The 25,569-nt window shown below is 29.6% G+C and overlaps 1 protein-coding gene across 1 annotated transcript in view; it reads right to left on the bottom strand.

Annotated features, from left to right (window-relative positions):
* poe (E3 ubiquitin-protein ligase-like protein poe) overlaps positions 1 to 25,569 on the bottom strand; it is an 82,669-nt gene that overhangs the window by 43,465 nt on the left and 13,635 nt on the right. The window contains exons 14-43 of the mRNA XM_067050171.1: positions 25,216 to 25,342; positions 24,911 to 25,137; positions 23,704 to 23,904; positions 22,136 to 22,308; positions 21,500 to 21,641; positions 21,276 to 21,420; positions 21,058 to 21,190; positions 19,088 to 19,186; positions 18,788 to 19,001; positions 18,090 to 18,247; positions 17,719 to 17,840; positions 15,221 to 15,323; positions 14,826 to 15,043; positions 13,882 to 14,067; positions 12,447 to 12,615; positions 11,289 to 11,483; positions 10,816 to 11,068; positions 10,469 to 10,687; positions 8,900 to 9,098; positions 8,601 to 8,806; positions 7,326 to 7,485; positions 7,055 to 7,236; positions 6,737 to 6,982; positions 6,377 to 6,511; positions 5,454 to 5,763; positions 4,934 to 5,131; positions 3,303 to 3,398; positions 2,089 to 2,214; positions 1,867 to 2,000; positions 380 to 537 (exon numbers count right to left, since the gene is read on the bottom strand). Coding sequence (XP_066906272.1) covers positions 380 to 537; positions 1,867 to 2,000; positions 2,089 to 2,214; positions 3,303 to 3,398; positions 4,934 to 5,131; positions 5,454 to 5,763; positions 6,377 to 6,511; positions 6,737 to 6,982; positions 7,055 to 7,236; positions 7,326 to 7,485; positions 8,601 to 8,806; positions 8,900 to 9,098; positions 10,469 to 10,687; positions 10,816 to 11,068; positions 11,289 to 11,483; positions 12,447 to 12,615; positions 13,882 to 14,067; positions 14,826 to 15,043; positions 15,221 to 15,323; positions 17,719 to 17,840; positions 18,090 to 18,247; positions 18,788 to 19,001; positions 19,088 to 19,186; positions 21,058 to 21,190; positions 21,276 to 21,420; positions 21,500 to 21,641; positions 22,136 to 22,308; positions 23,704 to 23,904; positions 24,911 to 25,137; positions 25,216 to 25,342 — 5,234 coding nt within the window. The remainder of the gene's footprint in view (positions 1 to 379; positions 538 to 1,866; positions 2,001 to 2,088; positions 2,215 to 3,302; positions 3,399 to 4,933; positions 5,132 to 5,453; positions 5,764 to 6,376; positions 6,512 to 6,736; positions 6,983 to 7,054; positions 7,237 to 7,325; positions 7,486 to 8,600; positions 8,807 to 8,899; positions 9,099 to 10,468; positions 10,688 to 10,815; positions 11,069 to 11,288; positions 11,484 to 12,446; positions 12,616 to 13,881; positions 14,068 to 14,825; positions 15,044 to 15,220; positions 15,324 to 17,718; positions 17,841 to 18,089; positions 18,248 to 18,787; positions 19,002 to 19,087; positions 19,187 to 21,057; positions 21,191 to 21,275; positions 21,421 to 21,499; positions 21,642 to 22,135; positions 22,309 to 23,703; positions 23,905 to 24,910; positions 25,138 to 25,215; positions 25,343 to 25,569) is intronic.

Raw genomic sequence — 25,569 nt, 5'->3', positions numbered from 1 at the left:
TCTTTTTACATCTCTTTATTTGTACTTTCTTTGATATTTCTTCTCTTATCTATCTGTTACTATTACCCTTATCGTTTACTATTTACAACCTTTAATTTTTCTTATTATATCTTACTTTTTTACATTTTATACCCCTGTTATTTTACACTTATGTTTTTTCTCTTTTTTTTCCTTTTTGTAACTATAATGTTTGTATCTTTTTTAGCCCTGATGAAGCCCTGCAACGTGGGGCGAAACGTTGGCTCAATAAAATAGTATAATTATCTATTTGAGTTTTTTTTACCGCACCCGGACCATATTCCATTCAGATATGATATAATTGATAGTAAGTGATATTAATATTATTCAGTAATGACAAAAAAAAAAGTATCATACTAACACTTTGATTGAATCAACCATAATAATGCCATCAGGATCTTGTGATGGTCCAAACGTCAGAATGAGCTTTTTGTCTGCTTGAGTACTCTCTTCACGAGTCAGGGGAAAATCAAACCATCTGTTTCGAGTAACAGTAGTTTGAATGCTTCTTCCATTCACCTGGATTAAATAAATGAAAATACAGTAAGAAGAATTATGAGATGGTTATGGCAATGCCTATACTTATTTATTACCCCTCCAGAAATGAGTAAATTTACCACATTATCATATGTGATCACACTTAGCTTATCCCAAGATCATTTCTTAAATGTTAATTAAAAGGAATTTTTGAATTTTGTTACTTTCTAACATAAACCAGTTTTTAACTTAATATAATAAATACTTTATATTAACTTCAATTTTTTTTTTAACTTTATGGCTTCACAAAACAAAGGATGGCTATATTACACATTTGGCACTAGGTGTGCACAGTCCTTAAGCATTATTCCTTTTACTTATGAAGTGGTCAATCCTATCCTATGTAATGTGTGCCAATACTCCTGACTAGACAATACTCCTGCCAATACATTGACTAGACAAATGTGATGCCGCTCTCGATTTAAATGGTGCTTGTTGTACCTGGCCTTATATCGTGTTATTAAACACTTAAAACTATTTGTCGGCAAAACTGGAAATTCGCAAATGAATTTTCTAATTTTTTATAGATAATAATAAAAATAAAAAACTATTTACATCCAGCACACATCCATTTCATCTATGAACTTATAATATTATTTTTTTTAAAATAATGTAACGGTTATATCAACCATGTAAGCCCCATCAAGCTGATCTGGTATAAAATAAAGACATAAAAAAAAATTTTTTTTGGTTGCAGGATGTTGATATTTTTTTCATTAATAAGTAATATATCGAGAAAATTAATTTTATGACTTATGTAAGAAAAATCAATTAAAAACTACTTATTTATATAGATGTATTTATTTATTTGTAAAAAAAAAAATGAAATTTCAATTTCATGAACAATTAAAAAATTTCATCAAGGTATTACAAATGATCACAATGGTAGGCTTATAAAAAATTAAATAACTTCATTGTAGCCCACAATATGTTAGGATAAACAAACAAATTTAATTTGCTTTTTTTTCCTCATTCTTGTAGTATCCTAATTATGTGATTTAGTACATAAAAGTTAATTGTTTGTTTCCAAATTGATTTTATTTTACATTTAATTGGATTTAGTTAAAGCCATATTATTCAATAATAGCATTAAGTCTGAATGTTCTGTGAAAAATATGTACTTTAAACTCATTTTTTTTTTATTTCCTTCTGTTTTTTAACCAAGGATTGTTGCTAAAGGTCTTAATTTAACCTCAAGTTTGGGAACCCTTAATTTCTATATATTAAAACTATAAACAACCTCATGATGCAAACGTTATTTCAGATAAAAAAATAAATAATGAAATACGAAATAACAATTTTTATCCATACCTCAATATAAGCTGGTACACGTTGAATATCCTGATTTCCAAGAAGAACCCTAACACCAGTGATAACATGGGCAGCATCATTATTTATTATTTCAATGTTAAACCCAACCGACTTCGTTGAAACCACATACATTCCTTTTAAACAGACCAATGAATAAATAACCAATCGTTAGTATACAAAGCATTAATTTAAAAGTAACATAACATATTATGGAGAAATTACCAGTAGTGTTCAAACGATGCTTGATCTGCTGGGCATTGTAAATTTGGAGTAGATCATTTCCTCCGAATTCCACATCATTCAGCAGCGTACAATGCTCAAAGAAGTCTACAGGAAATGATACATTGGCTATAAAAATTTAAAGATTATTAGGTATTCATGTCAAAATATTATAATTATCAGATCTTAACATAAAATGTAAAAGTATTAATTTTTTCATTTAAAAATAAATGATCTGATTACCAATTATAAAAGTTGCAGGTTTAAAAACATGCTTCTAGGTCTTAACACAATATATATTACAATCAGAAAAACTTGAGTCACTACTTAAGAATCATTTAATTGGTAAATTTAATCAAATATATCCTTTTTGTTTGTTAAAAAGTACAAACCTAACAATTTTCATATATTATTTAATTTCTTTTTGGATGAAAAACTGAAAATATGTTAATATTATTGAGGCCCTGGTGCATATCTTCATTTTGTTTTACGTAGTTAAACCAATTAGAATTAATATTCCAATAAAAAGACAAAAATACCCGCTTTGTTGAATTCACCCTTTTAATAGAACAAAAACTATATCTTACAATCAGAGGGTCCTACATGTGTCTCCTAGATTTTTATGAAACGTTTTTAAGTAATCTAGGTCTCAAAATGGACTCCTGTCAACGCTCACCAGGAGAAAATCCAAAAGCTAGCAGTGCAAAAAAAAAATTTTTAATTTAAATTTTTGGATCAAATTAAGATAGAAAAAACAGGTTTGATACCAAAATGTTCCTATAGCGAAGGGATAAAAAAATAAGCCATCAAAATATTCAAGTTTCAGGCTTCCTGACAATATCAAAAAACCTACAAAATAGCAATCATTTAGGTAAAACATCAGTTTGTCTAAAAACTGGACTAATATTTAAAATAGGAATTTTTGTGTAAGAAGTTAGTTACTGCCAAAATAAACCCCAGAGAGACTAAATTTATTCGCCTAAAAAATTTTCATCAAAATCTGGGCAGCACATGCAAGATCCTTTCCTTTCTTTTTTTATACTAAGACCTAATAAAAGAGCAACAATTGATCTCAATTAGTTTTAGACAAAACTTTTCAATATGATTGAGGTATAACAATTATCTTCTTGTCAATTTCAAAATAATCGTGCGATTGAAAATTATGAACAAAGGAGCACCTGATATGTCAAATATAAAGGTTGTACCAAAAACAATACCTGAAGTTTTAGCAGGTTTAGGGTTTTTCTTCTTTTTTGTTGTTTTGTGAGATGGTAGACTGCTAATAGCCTGGATACTTGGGGACAACCAGAATCCTTTAAACAATATTGAAGATGAATTTTAAAATAAATAGATAATTTCAAAACCAATACATTTATGAGATATATATATATATATTTTTATAGTCTCAATGAAGAAATAGAAATAAATAATAATTAATTTTTATTATTTAATTTTTATGTAGCTCATATTCCACAAATTTATAGGCGAATGCATAGAAATTATACTGTTAGATAGATAGGTTTAGGGAGAAACAAATGAGAATTTTGCACAAAATACAAATAATCTTCAAAAGTTTGACTGATCACATTCTAGCTCCAATGGACTCAATTATAGAAATCTTGTGGTTCCACACAACAATATCCTACATATATTTCTGGTTTAGCTATTTATACTTTTTCACAATTATCAATAAAATAAAAAATATGTCTAACATGAGAACATTATAAAAAATAACAAAAATTATTCTTTTAATAACAAAATTACATATTCAAGAAGTTTGTGACAAAAATAAAAAAAAAGAGGGAAGAGCGAGGAGAATGAGGGAGAAGACCATGGAAAAGGATGTAACTGTAATACAGAATTCTTTTGACAAGACCGGGTAAAGAAAAACACAAAAAAAAATATATTCATGGGTTCACAAATAAATATATCAAAACATGACAACACTAATCAAAAAATCAACTTATCTTGATCATAAAATATTAGAAATTATTCAGTTGTTTTAAGAGTTTTATTAAAATTAGGATCTGACCATTGTCCCAAAATTTAATAATTTGAATAAATTCATGAAAAGATTAATACTAAATTATTTAAAATTAAATCTAACCAATAACTACAAAATATTAGGTGACTGAGCATGTTATAGCAATGTTTTACAAAACACTAGAATCAGAAGCTAGTTTGATTCCGTGCCTGTAAGTAGCCGGAACGGAAACAAACCAAACATTCCCGCTCTGGAAAAATAAGGCTCTTAAGTTACATTATAAAACTTGTGAATGCCATGAATGTTCAATCAACAGAATAAGTAAATGAGCTTATGAATAACTAATTGTCATTGTTATAACAGAAGATAGAAATAACAGATGAAATGAGGCAATATTTCTGGTAAGTTTAAAGGTTACCTTGAAAATGCAGAGAGCATTAGAAAACCTTCTATATAAAACTTAATAAAAAAAAAATTAGTATATCACAATAAAAGGATTACATACAATAAAATACACAGATGAAAACAGTAAATACAAATGTGAACAGTAAAAATATAAAGGAACTTATGTTTTAAGTAATTTAATAAACCAGATTTTACTTCGAAAACTACAATAATATTCAACTAAAACGATTTTACATTACTCAGTCAGACATAAAAATATTACTATTCTTACAAACCAAATAACAATGAAGTCAAAAAAGTTTTGAAGATCAAATTTCCTTATAATAAGTATTTTATTATTAACTGAAAGTTGCAAATTTATAATTAAAAAAGGTGTAATATGACAAATTTTTATCACACACCCTATGCACAAATTTTAACATGAATATTGAATATAACAAATATATAGTAGCAATATACCAGTATTTTCTGGGGAAGCATTGTATATTCTCAAGCTGCCATCTTCACAAAGGATTAAAAGGGTTGTCCGCAGCTCTGAATTAGAAGATACATGACGAATCACAACCATGTCCATGATCTTAGCTTTCGCTGGTAATACTTTAATTTCTTGGATGAATATTGTATCAGGTTTTATCATCAGGATAACAGGATTGTTACCTAACAAGAAACATAAATTTTTAATGCTTTAGCTTTTAGCTGTAAAACAGATTAAAAGTTTGAGAATTAAGAAGTATGAAGTTGTTTCCCAACAAATTCAATTAGGAAAGGTAATTTATTAAAAGAATTTACATCAAATAAATTAATCCAAAGAAAAAGTTAATCAAAAGGTGTGAGAATATGTATGTTTAATCAAGAACTAAATTGTATTTTGAAATTGATATGATTGTATAAATAAGTGTTATGTTTATTATATAGATATCTACATAAAGCATAATTTACAATATAAAAACCAAAATTAAAAAAATTCTTATCAGCTCACTTGTTTGTAAAGTAGCACAGACAATGCCAGGATGGTTGGCCACTTCTGTCCACAGACAAAGTGGTTGTGGTTGGCCAGAGGAAGAATTACCTCCCTTGTTGTTACCACCCGAGCTGCCACCACTGGACGAACCACTTCCGGATCCACTGGGACGAGACAAATTTATCAAGAAGGCATCAGTCAGTTGACTGCTACCACTCTCAAGGGGTGCTATGAAGGATTTACCATGTGAATAGCTGAAGAATAACAAGCGGAGAGCATGTGAATAATAGACAGAAACACCACCTCCACAGATCTGTCCGTTGGAATCCTTAAAAGTAAAAATATGGAAAATATTTCAACTGACAACCATGAACTTATTTTTACTCTAACAGGCCAAAGGAAATATAAAAAAATAACCTAAAAATAGAAGTCTGTGCATAGTAATAGTAAAAAAAAAAATTAGTTAATAATACCAAAATGTTGCTAAGATTCAAAATTTTGTTAGACCAGATTTCTTTTTATTAAAAGATGTGCTATAGAAATAATAGCTCCCCTATAAATTTCAATAGTTTACGTGGAAGACGGTCAATTTTTGTTGTTTTTTTAAAATTGTAATTTTCTGATGGTTGATTTGACTCCCTTCAGATCAGATTATTTTCAGTGAATGATTTAGCACTCTGGTACTAGTAAAAGTATAACCATAAAATTTGTTTAAGTTTTATTTCATAAAATTTCTACCCTTAAATAGTTCATAATTATTATGACTACTTGCTATAAAGAAGATACTTCTATGGTGTAGGTGGTTCTTCACTCACCTCAGAACTACGTTACAATAAGAAACCACTATATGAACATATAAATTTATTTTAATTTAGTATTAACGATATATTTTTACTACTTAAGTTTAAATCACTGAATGGTTTTATTTAAAGAAATTTTACCTTCATTTCAGGATGATAAAGTTCTAAGGTGTTAGTAACATAAAAGGCTCCATGTTTGGCTGAGCTTTCTTCGTCCATATCTTGTGTATAGATGTAGCCAGTTGAAGCCATCAGCAACAGCGTACTCTTCCCATCCTACAATTGATAGCTTGACATTAACACTCACTATAATTAATAATCTATGTCAATTAACATATAGAAGGTATTTGAACATTAAAGAACCAAAAACTATGCATTTTATAATAAATAACAATATAATTTAATCAAATCATAATGGATAATGTTATCATAATAATAAATAATAAAGTTAATTAAAAATTATAATTAAACAGTAAAAAAAAAATTTAAAAAAAGGCTCACTTCTGTGCAGATAAATGTTACATCTCGTATTTTTCCAGAAGGTACTAAGAAATAATACTGTGGACTGAGTACATCAATAGACAAATCATAAATTTTAACAAAATCAGCAGTAATCAGAGCGAGCTTGGTCTGCGACCCAGGAAGCCAAATAGCTCTGATTATGAAATTCCCAATCTCCAGCTGGGGATGAAGGACTAAATGATCAGCCACTGATCCGCCAGATGTAAATGTCAAAACGTGGCAATCCTAAAACCAAACAAATATATAAATAAATCTTTTTTACTCAAAAATAATAATTATGGAAAGAAAGAAAAATACCTTCAGACCACACACAGCAAGGAAATCTTCATTCCAGGGGTTACTTGTAACGGTAAGAACAGTGAATGGAATAGGTGCTGAAGACAACCTGGTCAGGGTTAACTTTCTCTTGGATGAGTCGGCCTGTTTCAGCAATGTGCTCAGCTGTAAAATTGTTATCTTTCCTTTTTCATGAGCAACGGCTAAAAAATAAATGCAAAAATTTATTTGTTTTTCCTCTTGTAAAAATATTATAGATCATAAGAAATCACAAGGCTGAGTAAAACTTTACCAAGATGCTGGCGTTTCCCTTGGGGTGAAGCGAGACAACACATGGCAACCCTTCTTATCATATGTGCAGACATCAGCTGTCTTATCGTTTGCCCTTGCTCACCAGAATAATTCATTCTCACATTTTCAAAGGCACCTTCTTGTGAACCAAGAGTTGGTACCTAAGAGACAAAAATAAAGTAATTAAGAATTTTTAAACATTTTTAGTAAGTGGTGTTGAAGTAAAGGAGTAGGTATCAATTTCTGTGAAAATAGTTCCATGTTATTAAACATGGTGCAAGATTAATCTATTAAATTAAAATAGGCTTCATTAGAGGGATTCTGCACTAGAATATAATTCTAACTTGTTTTAATGCATTGTGTCTAGGAGTCATTTCAATTAAGTAATTTATAACAATAAAATCTGGTGCAGTGTAGGCCTCACACAACTTTCACTTACAACTCTGGAAGGCAAAAATTTCAAACAAAAAGTTTTTATTTTTCAGTTGCAAAAAAAAAATTTTTTTTTTTTTTACTTTAGGAGTGAATGATGAATATAAACTTTGTTCATGGCAAAAAAAACAAAAGTTTAACAAAATATTTAACAAAAGGGATTCATCCCGCTTCTCCGATTTTCCAGTCCCTTAATACCTTTCTCTATTTCTCCATTAGTAAATTATTAAATTCTTTCATAGTCCACTTATACATTTTTTATTACTATTAACAATGAAAAATGGTTAATTACTTTGAATAAACAAAATTAATGGTACTTTAGAGGATCATTTAAAAAAAAATTGGCATTTAAGCCTTGTTAAACTGTTTCAATGTGGACAAGACTCAGCTGATATAAAAGAACATTTAATTTTACATTGGTATATTGAGTTTAATCAAAATCGTTAGATCCGATTGAAGAGATGAGTACAATTGATTATATAAAGTTGCACTTCCAATAAGTCAATTTTATCGCAACAAAAGTTCCTGTAACATGCCAGAGATATACCAGCCTTTAATATTTAATTACTGTTTCTTACAACTTTTTGTTTTCGAACAAGGCTCTCCACAAACAGACCATTTAGCCAGACTTGGTCATTTGGACTCGGAGGAACCTTGAAACGTGTATTTCTGCCAAAAACTGGAATTCAAAATTTTTCACGATTAAAATACTTTCCCTTTTTATATATCCCATATATAGGTAAGTGAAAGTAATAAATTCACTAACAATATATATATATATATTTCTCTCCTTTACCAACACAATAGAACAATAAAAAACATAGTATCTAGAAATATCTTTTACCATGATTTGATCAGAGAATACAAATTTCTTCTCTTGGGAGTGAAGTTCTTTAAGTGCCTCCTTAGTCCTCCTATGGCAGCCGACAGGGGAATTTCGTTGACAGGCTGCTTCAACAGCTGGAAGTAACGCCTTGGCAAGAGCAACTAGTGGACTTACCAGGCTTCTTTCTTTACTTACCACAGCAGTTAATGGTTCAGAAATATTTTCTAAACATATTGAGAGGAATAAGCTCAAAATTGTTGTAAAGGATTAAATAATAAAAATACAAATATCACTAATAATTAAAAATTATTAATTACCAAGTAGTTTAGTTAGGGCCACTTGTTTAGCCAGATCTTTTTGCTGCTGTGACCTGTCCAAGGAAGGACTGCTAGGCCTCCGCCGAAGAGATGAAGTGAGCATATGCTCAATACCACAGTTACCACCTGTAGTAGAACCTGCTCCCTGCTGGCCTTCTGCACCAGCATTACTGCTTTGAGGATTTCTTTTAGTCAGAGCCTAAAGCAACAATAATCAATTTAACTAACAATAATTTTAATTGTTACTAATTTAATTTCTAGTGTTCGAATTAATAATGTTCCAGATATTTTAAGTTTTTTTGGAAAATAAATCTTTTTTTGTTAGATAGTCTTATTTTAACCACTTAGGGTATGTATTTTTTTCAAACGGCCTTATTGCACATTTACAGAAAAACTAGAATTACCATTAAAATTTTTACCTTCATAGGAATTATGATGACAATTATTATAGTTGACTTACAATGCAAGTCATACAATTTTTTCAACTTTCATAGTTTTTCTGCATTGAAAGCATTTCTAATAAATTCAGTAAATATCTGGAAAATAAGTTTCAGCTGAAATGAAAACTTGATTATTGATAATATATCTTAGCAAATATATTATCAAGAATTAAAATCCACAATCATCAGTGAACACAATCAATAACACATTTAGTTTGCAAAACATAGTAAATTTCATCGTGCTTCATACCATTAATAATATTGTAAATTAGTTATAAGGATATTTCTGAATTCCCAAGTGTCTAGTTAACCATTGCCCTAAGATAGAGTTAACACTTTTTAAATCACATGAAATATAATCTTCATATCTGTGTTAAATACAACCTTTTTTTTTCTTATTTTAACTTTTTCAGAACAATCTCTATTCAAAGATAAGATAATAAGTCTTTTACTTAAAGTTTTTGAAAATTTAAATTTTATAAAATATACAAATATTCTATCTTAGATAAAATTTAGAACTTAGATTTAAGAAAATTATTTACAAACCAAGAATATAACATACATTCATTTATTTAATTGCTGTGCAAAATAATAATTTTTCATATAGAGTGAAATAAATAGTAATATATGATGAAGTATTACTGATATATTGAATAACGTTTGCTAAGTAAGACAATCAGCATAATTTCATCTACTATTTCTAGTAGAAAACAAGTAACATAATTACCTATATTTCGAGGTTTATTTTTATTTTTAAATTAATTCAATTAATTGTTTGAGAATAAAATCAACATTAACAGCAGTGTGTGAAAAATATTAGTATGCAAGGCGAAGCAAAAGTAAGCATCCCTCCAAATTAAGGTTAAATTAGAAAAAACATTTTTGAAATACAGGTGTGCCGATAAAAAGACATTTTAATGCATGCATAAGTGAAAAAAATACAGAATCTGATAAAATTGATGCCAGACCAACCAGATAACAATCCACACAATCCAATACAAATTGTATGGACATAGAAAGAAAATGTCAATTGTTCTTCTTAAATCACGGATCAAACATTAAATTTAATATTGATAAATAAATTGATTAAAACTAATTAGTTAAAAATAAATCGAACATTTTTGGATACCTGACAGGAACCACTCTCCCGTGCTCCACAATCACAAAAGAAGTTCCCGAATTTGGCATAGGTTACGTCATGACCCTTATGGCATACACGTGCACATACGGAACAAACTCCAACTCTATCAATCATTTTGCATGTATGACAATGATACCAATGCTGATTCATAAATTCTTTTTGTGTGATTGTAAAAGTACAAAGCTTGTTACATAGGCTGTCCTCATCCTGAAGTTTTACAAAAGATATTGTAAGAAAGCAAATAAATATAGCAAAATATATAAAATAGATAAAACATATAAGAACAAAATTTATGTAATAAATAATAGTTATAATATTACATAACTGAAACATACCGATTCATCACCTCCACTTTCGTCATCTTCTTCATGAGTAAGGTCTTCCATCCAGTCAACATCACCAGGATCTGGTGGGATCACCACTTCACCTTCCCAGGGAGGGCTAGGGGCTCTCTGTGGAGCAGGTCCAAGTGCATGCACGATATCTCCAACATAGCGCAAAGCAGCACAAGCCGATTCTACAAGACTCCCACCACTGTCACCATTTTCGATGTTCTTCAATACCTCTTTCTCACACAGTTCATCCTTACTACAAAAGATAAAACAAAAAATATTGCTGAAATACGCCAAAAAATAAAAAGAGGACGCTACTCGTTACATAAAATATTTAAATAAAACTATTAAGACGAAAAGCATCAGTTTCCATAAAAAAAAAAAGAAAAAAGAAAAGGAATGAAAATAATTTTATAAATATTCTCAATATTATAGTTCTTTAAAATATCTTTCTTAGATAAAACCAAAGATTTTACCAAATATTTATCCAATGAGTAGCAGCAAGGAATAAAGAGAGATGGCCTTTCGCAGAGCCAGCACCAGCCAGAATAGCCATAACATACATCAGCTGAGGGAACCCCTGGCCCTGGCAAACGAGTAGCAGCTGAGTAGCCATTGGCACCAAAGCTTCAAGCAAAGTCAGAGCAACTGCTTCTTTGGCATCTGAGCCACTAAAAATATATATATATTAATTTATATTATATAAAAAATGTAATTATGCTTTTAATTTAAAGATAAGTAAACACCTATAGTCCATTCGCTAAGAGAATGACACTGAACAACCAAGAAGTAAAGAAAGAAATAACTACCAAACTTTTTCATATACTATAACAGATTCATATGTCTGTGAACGGTTCGGAATAAAAAAAAACAAAAAAAAAACTTAAAATGTATTTATATTTGATTGAACATTTATCCGACTAATTTTTTATCCAATTAAAATTTTAGTTTACAATCAATGTTTAAAAATTTATTCAGATTTTATAAATCAATATTTAAAAATTTATTCAGATTTTATAATCATATTTTTATTCGAATAAAATTTTAGGTACGTTAAAAATTCATGATTAAAAACTTCGACTAAAAACTTAATCATATTTTGAAAGGAATATGGTCCGGGTGCGGTCAAGAAAAACTCAAATAGTAGAAATATACTAATTTAATGAGCCAACGTTTCGCCCCACGTTGCAGGGCTTCTTCAGGGCTATTTTGACGGCAGTCAAAACTAAACTCGTTTTTAGTTTTGACTGCCGTCAAAATAGCCCTGAAGAAGCCCTGCAACGTGGGGCGAAATGTTGGCTCATTAAATTAGTATATTTCTACTATTTGAGTTTTTCTTGACCGCACCCGGACCATATTCCTTTCATCTTCACACACGGTCAATCAATAATCTTCCAGTTAATCATATTTTTAGTTAAATAAATTTTGAATCGAATAATACTCAACTCTGATGAGAATGTACAATGAAAAGTATCCTTTTAAGTTAACATCAATCAAGGAGACCATCAGATAGCTGTTTATGAATGGATCAAAGTTATATTGGTAATAGTAGATGTTTTAATAAAATTCAGTAGCATTCTCATAGCAAATGGGCATTCAATAAAAAATAAATAAAAAAAACAGTAAAAATTTACCTGTTTTGTTTTACAATATAAGTTGTTAAATGCTGCAAAAGGAGCTGATTTTCTTGAAAAAGTTCCTTCTTATCTTTGGCATTACCATTAGTTGGTGGAGGGGTGGATTCATTAGTCGAGGGAGTTTTCTCAGTTTTGGTAGGTTCGTTGGCTGTTGACGATGCAATGCCTTAAAATGTATAATATTAACAGATGAAATAAAGTATATATTATAAAATAAACCAAAGTGGTAAAAATATTCTTGTCTAATACTAAAATTGACACTGAAGATAAACCATGAGGCCAAATATCGAAAATAATAGCTTGCTATCTAGGACCACAGAAAATGGGTAGTGACTAATGAACATAGCAGTAGGTATATAATAATAATAATAATATATATAAATTATTATATTATATTATTATACATAACAATGTATAATAATTATAATACTACACCCTTTGCAGATAAATATCAGCAAACAAATATTCCATCTCAATTAAAAAAAAAATGGGATCAGATACCAGAAGGGCTAAGAGCAATATATTACCTGATTGCCTCAATTATATTGAAGGGTAGATACTTTTCAAAATTATTTCTTTTTTTTTAAATCCAAAACTTACCATGGTATCAATTAAAATAATGAAAGACAAAGATGAAATTGATACAGAGCAGTTCACTGAATTATTACTATTATTTTCAATTTGTTTACTTTAAATAAAATCAAGTTATATGGATTTAAGACAAAAATCCACTTATACAATGCATTTACCAGGTCTTCCTAGATCTATTTATGCAAAACAATATTTATATTTTTTTAAGATATTATTTTAATTTTTTTTACCTATTCTTTGAACTAATAAATGCACAGTACTTTACATCAGTATATAAAATTATAATTTGATAATTTTTTAAGTATTTTTTCTTCATTTTGGTAAAGATAGAAATGTTTTTTGAAGTGAAACTTATTTAGACACGATACAGAGAACTGACCTGGATCAAACAAAAAGTGTAACACTTCCCCTTCTCAATAAATAAAATAGTAAAAAATACTTATTAAATAATATATAATAAAAGAGAAATTTTGTTTAATCAAGAGATATTTCTCTCAAGCCAATTCCATATCTTAATCCTCAAATAATAAAAATTGTTAAAAAATGCTACATAGTAAAAAATGTCACTTCTAGTGTGTGAGAGTCTCATATATATTTATTTATTTATTTATTTAGAAGCAATGTAGCACAAATATAGTGGGTCACGACAGTACGCATCATACTAATTTATCATAAAAAAATTAACAATCCAGAAATATAAAATCTGAGCAGAAATGAATTAAAGATAACAAATAAAAGCAAAATATTTACAGTATCCCATTGTGTTAGATAATATAGAAACTAATTAGGAATCAAAAACAAGTCTTGAAGTAATAAATTATTATAAAATAAAACTACTCACCAAGAGTAACAATAGGAGGGGAGGTTTCACGCCCATTGGTGTTGTTTTGCCCAGGAGCAATTCCCGAACCTGGGCCAAGAATAACATGATGTAACCAAGCAGATAGCTGCGAAGCTTCCACGTGAGCCAGTTCCAATATTGAAGCACATAACTTTTCTAGCTCCTCATCTGATGGGCTCTTATCAGCTACCGTAAAAATTGAAAAACCAATGAGCTCCTCTAGTGTATATATGGTATATGAGAGAGAGAGTACCCAGTCAAGGTAGAAAAGTAAAAAATAAAAATTGTTGGAGCTCTCTCAACTACAAAGATAAACTAATTGTCCTAAAATATTAATAATATAATGTATAAAATGTAATATTTAGCCAAATAAAGTTTAAATAGCTTATTATCATACATGCTCCCAAACCACCACGGCTTTAAGACAATGTGCTGTCAACTGCGGTCAAAGTGTTAAAAAAATCACATTCCGGAGTCTCTTTGATTAATGTTATAGTAAAAAACACTTTTAATTATTTTTCTTTAAGTTTATGAGAAAGCAATTAAGGTAAAAAGTAATATGTAAGTCAAACTCACAGAATCATACATTGATATTCTAAGAAATTTATAAACAAAAAATAAATAAAAAAAATGTTGAAGTATTTATTAAACCGAGCATTATAATTTATCATATGATCTCTATTAAGTTTTGATGCCTAATACCAGGATTTGTTTTAACCCCAACCATCAACCATTTAACAACTAACATGAGTAAACCAAGTTAAAGTAAGTTTTTTGTATAAACAGAGATCAACAAATTTATTAAACATAATTATAAAACTTAAAAATTAAATAGTCAATTAATTATTGTAAATGTCCTTCATCAACACTTCTGCCACTTTAACAAAAGGCTATTTTTAACATGAAAGGTAGGATGTCAAATTTATAATAACTTAAAAAATTACCCATTGTAAAAAGCTTATTAAAGAACTGGAACACTTTAGTGCCATAGACAGATGATAATGATGTTCTAGGAGAGGCAACGGAGAGAAGAATGTGAATGAGGCTCCTGTCTAGAGATCCATCAAAAAATTTTTCGAGAGCCTGCCTACCTGCTTGCTTTTCTAACAAACTCTCCATCCAAGCCAAGCACTCGTGCAATATTTTTTCATTAACAACGTCACTAAAACAAAAACAATAAGTACATATTATTTATATATTTATAACATTCAATATTCACCTTGAAGATTTCATTTTGGTAATAAAAGAACCTTAAACACATAAATTAATTAATATTTAACTCTACTGTTACAGATATTTAAAAAATTATAAGAAAATTAATAGCAAAAAAAATTGTTACCTGCAAGGGGAAGTTGCACTAGTATAATTCAATATAAGCGTATAAATATGTTCGAGGACGAGGGCATAAATTGTGATTTGGTATTTGTCACTTTCGGGATCCCCTGCAAAAATAAAAACATAACTAAGTATTTCTGGCAATGGGTTATATAATTTATAAAACTAAAATTCTTCTTTATCTGATAGTAAAGAAGATAAAAAAATTATTCTTGTTAAATTTATGTATTAAGGAAAAACAAAACATTCTGATTGAAAAGTAGTATATGCCCATTTCCATATACACCTTGATCCGGAGATGTCAGTAAGTTAATGATCAAACAGATCGGAACATGACAAGCATAGTCCAACAAGGTAGGAAAAACAATTATACATGTTCAATGTAGGGATGCGACATCGACATCGATGTTTTTAAAATTGATTTTTTGAAGCCGATGTTTTTTTAACATTGGTGTTTTACGTTTGTCCCAATTATTCATTTATTTTTATGAAAAAGTACATTTATAAAAAAAAATTAACTATCAACAGATTCCTATCAACAATGTGGTGGAATAAGGAAGTACTTCCTACTTTTACACAAAAGTCAAGCCAACAATTACTTCTGACTGTCCAGAACTGTACGGAGCATACGTAGTAAGTGTTTTTCCCCTCCCAAACCCTATACTGCCCATGTTCCGTGTAGTTCTAGATAAACAGAAGTCGTTGTTGGAACAAACCTTATGTTAGTGAAATGGATGTTCAAAAACATTGATGTATTTTCGGTAATGTTTTATAAGCATCAATATTTTAATATTGAACATTGATATTTTAAAACATCAATGTTTTTTGGTGTCCATGTCGCATCCCTAGTTCCAACGATCATCCCCTGTATAACTGAAGTTATCAGAATAAGCATCACAGAACAGTGTTGGTAAAGCAAAATAAAATTGGTTGTTTCTAGTTTAAAGTTTAAATATGAATATTTCGATAAATAGAAAGTGAACTAATTTCAGGGATTTTGTAAAATTAATTTATTAATATAATAGTTGTTAATGGTTAATAGAGATTTTATTTTCAAAGAAAGTTCTTAAGTGGAATCTAGTTCTTAAGTGGCAAGCATACATAAATCTTATCATAAAGATCTAGAACTGGAAACATTCAAGTCTTAGCATTCTTCTCTGTCTCCCCATCAAAGACTAAACTTACACAGAATTACACAGCATTAATTTTATGTACTACAACACAAGGAGGCAAAAATTACTTCTACCGAAAACCTCTATTATTCTGGATGAGACTGATAACTGCAGGAAAACTTTTTCCACTCTCAACTACTTAAGGTATACAGTGCAAAACAGAAGTCTCTATCCCCATGATTTTGACTCTTCAATCTTACCATACCACAGTAACTCTGCTTAATTTATATTTTAGATGCATTCTAAATTTAATTGTTTTTATAGTACACTACTTTTTTTTATTACATAAAATTATTTTTTTCTTTCTTTTTATGAGCTCACATATTGATTTAATTATTTATATAAGTTTTTTTTAATTTTCTTTAATAAACAAGACATTATTATTTGTTCAAGTCAAGGGCAGTTTTCTCCACTATTTCCTTTAATTGTTTAATATGCTTAACTTAATCAATTGATTCAAATCATCACTTTCCTGAGACCTACTTACAGTAAAATAAATTAAATTAACTAACAATAGTTTTATATCACATGCTCCAATACAAACTAAATTAACTAACAATAGTTTTATATCACATGCTCCAATACAAACTAAATTAACTAACAATAGTTTGTTATTTTAAAAAAAAAATCTGTAAAAATTTATTGTTGTTATTATGTATGTTAATACATAATAACAACAATAAATGTTTACAGATTTTTTTTTTTAAAATAACAAACTATTGTTAATTAAATTTTTGCCATAGGGACTATTCTAGAAAACCGCTTAAAAGCACATTTTTTTTTTTTTTAACATTTTCTTCTTTTAATTCAAAGAAGCATAAATGCCATTAGCCAAACAAAGCTTAAATACCTGTTTTTTTAAAACTATGATGATACATTGTCGTCACCCACATATACCACTGAATCTATGTATGCAATCAGCAGCTACATGTTTTGTGGTTTTTTTAATTGAATTACAGAATAAGGACTCAATAAACATTACATTAATAATAATTTAATGAAATAATCTAAACCAATGTAAAAACAATTTTTTTTTTTAATAAAAAGATAAAACAAAAAACCTTATGAACATGTAAAAATGTTATAGGATATGTGCAAAATAAAATCAAAAAATAAATTTTATAATAAACAAAATTTTAAGGAGTGTAAAAATCCTTAAGGCAGCAAAACCCAACACAATCATAGCTGGCGAAAGCTGGAACAGTAATAAACATGGTTTGGGACAAGCCACCACTGGTTGACAATAATGTTTCATCAACCATGATTAAAGTATTAACACTTCATGAGGGAAAGTTTATTTTATGTAGTAATTAAAAGATAATTAGCTTACCAATGGCTTTTTCTAAGACCTTGATAGCTATGTCATATAAATATTCAGTGCAGACATCAAGGGTAAGAGGCGTGAATACAGTTACTGCCTGTTGCCAAACAGCATGCCCATCGCTACATTTCCTGAAATAAAATCAGGATAGCTATAAAAGCAGGGCAAGGAGAATTCAATCACTAAGAAACCTCAATGTGTAAAGGATAATCAGAATAACCATATAAGAATAATGTAATCATCGCAATGAAATAAATAAACACATTAATTTTATTTTTGAAAGAAGTATTCAGCTGAAGGGTATTACTTACTACTTTGTACTTTAACATTGTAAAATAAATAAAAAATATATAATAAAATAACAATAAGTTATAACTCACACAATATGCTCGCTGATAAATGAAACCAGGCAATGAAGTAGGTGCTTTAAAGAGGGATTGATAGAGAATACATTATGAGCAGACAGGGCTGAAATGTGAGTCTTAACGACTAACATTGCGTAGCTCTCCCCAGGTATCAAATCACTAGCAAACTCCGCCTGTAAATGGAAATACTTCATTGAATACACTTTTTCAATAATTGTACTCACACTATTATATTAAAAATGAATTATAAAGCTGGGTTAGTGGTAAAACAATCGAGTGACTTTGATCACTTCTACCCTTAATCCCAAGATATAATATATTTATTGTATTTCATTTGAAAGTAGTAATATTAGAAATGCCATGGCTCCATTACCTATTTAAAAGATTATCACCCACAGGTTTTATTATTGAAGTATACTTATTAAATTCTAACACAAACCATAAAAAATAGGAACAATAATCAGCATAACAATATGTGATAATAACCAAATGAACATATTTAGAAATGGAACGTTTGAAATAGTTAAAATGAGCAAAATTATAAATTGGTACATAAGTGTGATTTATACAAAATTAATGTTGTAGCCCATAAGATAAAATAAATACTAACAGAAATAATAAAATTTCAGAACAAAAAATAATTTTCTTTTTCTTACAAGTTGATTTCAAATTATTTACAGTACCCTACAAAATTAATATGGAAAAATGATTACCCATGGAAAGTTTTTGACTGGGTTCTCATTCCACTTCTCAAGAACGTTCATCACAGGTGAAGGCAACAGCGGAGAGATGGCAGAAGAAAGAGTCTGAGTCTTTGAACTCTTTAACGATATTATGGCCAATATACTACGGAAGGCAGTTAAGTCACCAGTTGTATAAGCGTTGCCACCTTCTGTATTCTCTGTGATTTGGTACATGAGACTGGACCTAATAGGCAATGATTAGAAACAATGATACTTCTTTTTAATTAAAAAATAAATCACCATTAACCATAAAATTGCTTTTATACATACCTGCTACAAGCTAATATAACTTCAGTTAAGTTGAGAGCATAGGGTAGCAGTTCAAGAATATAATCACTATGCAGCTTACTGTCCATGTTGGGATTGGTTCTAAAGGGGAAAAAGGAAATAATATCAATAATACAATTATCAGCAACTTTTTTAGTTTTTGTAGGGTATGAAAGACATTTTTTTAAAATGAATCTAAGAATATACTACAGTATGCTTTTTAAACAATTGAAATAAACAAATATTATTATAAATTGATACATGTACGGTGACTATTCAGAAAAAGTGATAACTCCCAATTCTAAAATTGGGTAGCAAAATTATGACAAACCTGTAAAAAATATTTCATAGTTAGAATAAATTTTAAGACTCAAAAACTTTGACAGCAAGTGAAAACCATCTAGAACTTTAAATTAAAAAATAATTGAATTTTTGGGAATAAAAAAGTGGCAGTGGTGGTAGTAGTAGTAGAGGTAGCAGTGGTAATAGTAGTAGTAGTGGTAGCAGTGGTGATAGTAGTAGTAGTAGCAGTAGCAGTAGTAGCAGTAGCAGTGGTGGTAGTAGTAGTAGTAGTAGTAGTAGTAGTAGTAGTAGTAGTAGTAGTAGTAGTAGTAGCAGCAGCAGTGGTGATAGTAACAGTAGTAGTAGCAGTGGTGATAGTAGTAGTAGTCGTCGTGGTAGTGGTAGTAGTGCAGTGGTAGTACAATAGTAGTAGTAGTAGTAGTAGTAGCAGTGGTAGTAGTAGTGGTAGCAGTGGTGATAGTAGTAATAGTATTAATAGAAGTAGTAGTAGTAGCAGTGGTAGTAGTAGTAGTAGTGGTAGTAGTCATTGTAGCGGTAGTGGTAGTAGTGCAGTGTTAGTACAATAGTAGTAGTAGTAGCGGTAGTAGTAGTAGTAGTAGTCATTGTAGCGGTTGTGGTGGTGGTGGTGGTGGTAGTAGTAGTAGTAGTAGTAGTAGTAGTAGTAGTAGTAGTAGTAGTAGTAGTAGTAGTAGTAGTAGTAGTAGTAGTAGTAGCAATAGTAGCAGTGGTAGTACAATAGTAGTAGTAGCGGTAGTAGTAGTCATTGTAGCGGTAGTGGTGGTAGTAGTAGTAGTAGTAGTAGTAGTAATAGTAGTAGTGGTAGTAGCAGTGGTAGTAGTAGTAGTGGTAGCAGTGGTGATAGTAGTAATAGTAATAGTGGTGATAGTAGTAATAGTAGTAGTAGCAGTGGTGATAGTAGTAGTAGTAGCAGTGGTGGTAGTAGTAGTAGTGGTCTTTGTAGCGGTAGTGATAGTAGTGCAGTGTTAGTACAATAGTAGTAGTAGTAGCGGTAGTAGTAGTCGTCATTGTAGCAGTAGTGGTGGTGGTAGTAGTAGTGGTAGTGTTAGTAGTAGTGGTGGTAGCAGTGGTGATAGTAGTAGTAGTAGCAGTAGCAGTAGTAGCAGTGGTGGTAGTAGTAGTAGTAGTAGTAGTAGTAGTAGTAGTAGCAGTGGTGATAGTAGTAATAGTAGTAGTAGCAGTGGTGATGGTAGTAGTAGTAGTAGTCATTGTAGCGGTAGTGGTGGTGGTAGTAGTAGTAGTAGTGGTAGCAGTGGTAGTAGCAGTGGTGATAGTAGTAATAGTAGTAGTAGCAGTGGTGATATTAGTAGTAGTAGTAGTAGTTGTCATTATAGCGGTAGTGGTAGTAGTGCAGTGTTAGGACAATAGTAGTGGTAGTAGTGATGGGATAAACAGGTGAAATTATAACAGATTGAGAGTGGCAATTACATATATAATAACATGTTCCAGTAATAATTCAACAGACTTTTTAATTTTAGTGAAGGACAAAATTAAAAAATCAAGATCCATTTTATCCCGAACTTGAAAACAAGAATTTTTGAACATGTCTCCATTCTATCTTCCGCCACTTATTCATTTAAGTTAGGTTACTATTTTCTATTGGAACCTATTTCAAAACACATAATTGAATCAATAAAAAATTGTACACCTACTTATGAGATTCAGTTTCAGTTGATGCAGGGGTTTTACTTGAATGATCAAAATGTGCCTGTAACTTAGCCAATACTGCATTAAGGATACATAAATCCATGACAGTTGGTAATTCTCTCTTATGAACAAGTAGCCCTAAAAAAAAGAAAAGAATAAGGTAATAATATAACCAGCAAAATGACTAAGATGGTAGATAGAAAACGTATAGCAGGTACATTACCTCTGGTTTCAATCTGAGGAGTCAGGGCAGTTATAGTGTTTCTTGCCACAATGATATCATGAACAATACTATTCATCACATCTGCAACATTTCTTAACGCTGATTCTGCATACTGGGTATACATGCCTTGTTTCACAAGACAATCCTGCAATAGTAAACACACATATTATAAACAAATTAAATATAGGTAACTACAATGTAATTTAAAAATTGTAAACACGAACCTTCATCCATGGGATAAAGGTTTTATGAGCTGTCCTTGGTCCCCAGATGAGTGAGTGCAAAAGAAAAGGATTTGGGTCCAACTTGTTTGTAACAGCAAGTTTTTCCAAATATGGTGTGGATGGTGGTAACTGAAGGAGTAACCTTTGAAAAAATTCCAATTTTAAGATTTCTTCACATTACAACATTAAAAAATACATATATTTTATTAAAATAATTTAAAAAATTTGAATGAATCATTTTTCTACCTAAAAAATGCTGACAAAGTAATAAATTGAAAACCATTTTTACTAGCAACCAGTATTTATCTAGCTGTTCATTCTTAAATTCACAAAACAAATAAATAAGAAACAAACATATTGAACAACACAGAGATAAAAGAAAAATATATCTATATTTTTTAAGATAAAAACTCATAATTTAGTTTGATATATATATTATAGAAATGGCAGATATGAAGAATATTTGGAAAAGGATTAATTCTAACTGCAATATTATTTATTTATACCTCAAAATGTCAATTATGAACCCAATGAAAATAAATTAAAATTTCTACATTTAACAAACTTCAAAGCCATAATTCCACCTGAAATATTTGACTTTAAAAGTTTGATAAAATTTCGAAACAAGAATAGTACCTCCAGCAAATAAGGAAGCAGTATTGGATAGCACATAGCGTAGTGTAAGAGATTTTTTCTGAACATCTTGTCGACGGTGTACATTGATCTGTTATGCTCAGGATTTCAACCAAAGCGTCCATGAGCAATGGGTACTTCACTTTGTCAGGAGTCCCGAGGATGAAGTTACATGCCTGTAATATAAATTCTGATCACAAATATATCATAATGTTTAAATAATTTATATGAAAATAAAATTGTATAAAGATAAATACTAAATGATTCCTGATAAACTAGTAATCCACTCTGGCATTAATATGGTCCATATTATCCATGGCAGAATTGTCCTCTTCAACGATTCTTCTCTCGAACCACACTCAAAGCTCTTCAACAATACAACACTGTTTTTCCACTGGGACATTCTTCAATTATCTACATAAAAAGTATTTGTGGATTCCAGCAATAAAAATGATCCAACTAACATATTCTTACCTTATTGATACAAGATATAAAAAGGACAGTGGTTTAAAGTTCATTATCTATTTTTAATCCATAAAAATTTGTTGCTTCTTTGGTTTTTGGTAACACATTTTCCAAAGAATATTTCTCAATCATACACTCAGGAATCTCTCTTGCCATTTGGTAAAAGTATATGTCCAATTCCAAAAATAGGCAGCTAGAGGAAGGATCATTACATATACTTTTTTCTGAAACTTCAGAGTGTATCTCAATTTTTGAAATCTTTCTGAAACGACCAGTAGCTATTAAAATGATCTGTTGCATTTTGTATTCTATCTATTCAGTTTTTCCTTCCATTTCTTTATCTACTTCAATTTTTCGACTTTCAAAACAGTTTACTCCTAAAAACATCTGAGGGTTCTACCTGTATTAGGTAAAAACATTTACTTGTAATTAATCTTGTTTTTATTTATTTTGAACTCTAATTCCCTTTTTGCATCTTCACATTCCACAACCTTAAATGCTTCTTTCTTCAAGTACTGATCAACTTTTTATTTAATACTATTAAAATTTGCTATTTCTGTGCAGCTAGTTTATATTCTAATCATATATGAAAGATATTGTAATGTGGTATCTAGGAAAAAAAAGAATAATAATAATTTGTTATTAGCAAACCGACAAATTAATAAGAATACTAAAACTGCACTGCATAAAGGTTACTATTTCACACTAAACTGAAAAAATCTGTTACTTTGATCATTTTTCCCATATCACTTCCCCTCCATAATAATCGACAATCTCAAACAATTTTTATTAATAGTTCTCTCAACCATGACGGACAAGATAATTACTTAAAAAATTTTATTGAATTTTGTTAATGGTCAGCAAAATCAGACAGTGACAGCCAATGGATTAGAATGATTGGAAAGAATCGAAAGATATGCTGAAGCCATTATTCAGAGTGATGATGGCATGAGATGAAGAATTTGCAATATTTCTAGCACTTTAAATTGAAATCTGATATTTGTGTGTTTAAAATATATCAAAAACTGTCAAGACAACTTAATGTAACTATGTAACCTGAACACAACCAAATAAAAAAAAAAAAAAAATTAAAAATGAAATCTTACCAAACCACACAATTTAGGAGGTTCTTGATTGTTCAGTTCACCATAGGTAAGCGAATAGAACCTAGGACGCATTGAGAATTCATCCTGAGGTATAAACTTATAATTATCATCGATCTCATTCCAGGGACAATAAAGACGCGAAGCAAGACCACCTTCCCCATCCTTCATGATATTGGTGCCACTGAGCAAGTTCCATTGTACCTGTTAAAAAAAAAATGAAGTTTGACATGATTCATTTATTCCTAGATAAGTTATTTACCTATTTAAAAATAATTTATTCCATGAATAATGCAGTAGAAATCCAGTTAAATGGCCATATCTGTACTAGGAACCTGGCTGGATTAATTCAAGGTGTAGGTATTTCAAAGGATTATATTTACAGAAATGTTGAACACACTCTTCTATTATGTATATAACATGAAAGTACATATTCTATTTTGCACTTGAAAACACTGAAGCAGATAAGTACATAGAACGCACAAATTATCAGTGAAAGCCAAGTTCTTTTAAAAGTTCTGTTATTTTCTTTTGCTTTTCAACATTTACAAAATTCTTAAATACAAAATCTGTCTATTTTTTTTTCTCTCATTAGACCAGTTAATCAATTGTAACTAATTTAAAAAATAAATTAATATATATTAGCATGATTGATTCAAACAATGGGTATGAGAATGATATAAAACAATTAAAGCACTTTTCAAATCAGTAAAACTTTCAATTTACCTAGTTAGGTACATGAAATAGGTTACTTTAAAGCAACAAAATAAAAATATTGTTAAATCATTAATCGTGTACAAATCCACAAGTAGATATTGACTTTTTAGTACATATTTTCAAAACCTTGCACTTTAATTGAGTACTACTAATAAATTTAAAAGTAGTAATATTAAAGTTCTAATTAAATTAATATGATTACATATTGCATTTAAGTATTAACAAGTATGTGAAAAATAAATACATTTTAGAGAAAGAATATATAAAAAATATTGTTAAATATAATTAACAGAAATAAATTACAAAATACTAATTTTGGACAAATTAAAATTTTCAATGGTGAGCAATATTCTGCTCTGAAAGACATTTGCCAACCAATGTATTAGTATAATTAAAAAACTACCACATTAATAAAACTTTAAAAAAATAAATAACCTATTACCCTCACACCCATCTAAATTCATACTTTTCAAGTTCTTAATCAGTAGCTTACCTGCTCAAGAAGAGCAGCAGGTGCATCATACAGGTGTTTCACCAAGTAGTCTAAGAGTAAGAGAAGCCGAGACAGGTGCAGTATTTGTGATTCCCTCATCACACCTCTTACTTTTTCACTTACTTTCATTACTCCATTCGCACAAGATAAAAGTACGGACTTCTTCTGCATTAGATTCAATGAGTGGAATAAGAAAAGAACCAGTTGCGCATGTTCAACATTAAGGTCTAAAAAATACAAATATAATAAGAGAAAATATAATATTCATTATTTGAAAGATATACATAATAATATTCAAAACATACCATCGATCTCTGCTTCAACAGTTGTTGTAGGAGTTGAACATATATTCTCTATCAAAGTATTTATAAGTCTTTGCCATATACTTATACAAGCTGAGGCCTTTTCCTCTTGTGGTTTTAATAGAAGTACCTTAAAAATATTTCTATTATAAAAATTGGATTATTCCTAACACAAATCTTTTTCAATGATAAAAAAAAAAAAAAAAGAAACTAGTGCTTTTTGACTAAAAAAAGTTGTAAAAATATAATTGAAATTAATTTTGCAATGCTACACAGCTGATTATTGAGTAAAAAAAAAATGTTAATAATTCAGAAAAATATTTTCAATAATTTTTTTCATTCTTATTTTACTAATAA

The sequence above is a fragment of the Halyomorpha halys genome, unplaced genomic scaffold, assembly GCF_000696795.3.
Source record: "Halyomorpha halys isolate HHAL.00 unplaced genomic scaffold, Hhal_1.1 Scaffold1441.1, whole genome shotgun sequence".
Classification (NCBI taxonomy): domain Eukaryota; kingdom Metazoa; phylum Arthropoda; class Insecta; order Hemiptera; family Pentatomidae; genus Halyomorpha; species Halyomorpha halys.
The sequence above is the reverse complement of the archived record's forward strand: the minus strand, read 5'-3'. Positions and strand labels throughout refer to the sequence as shown.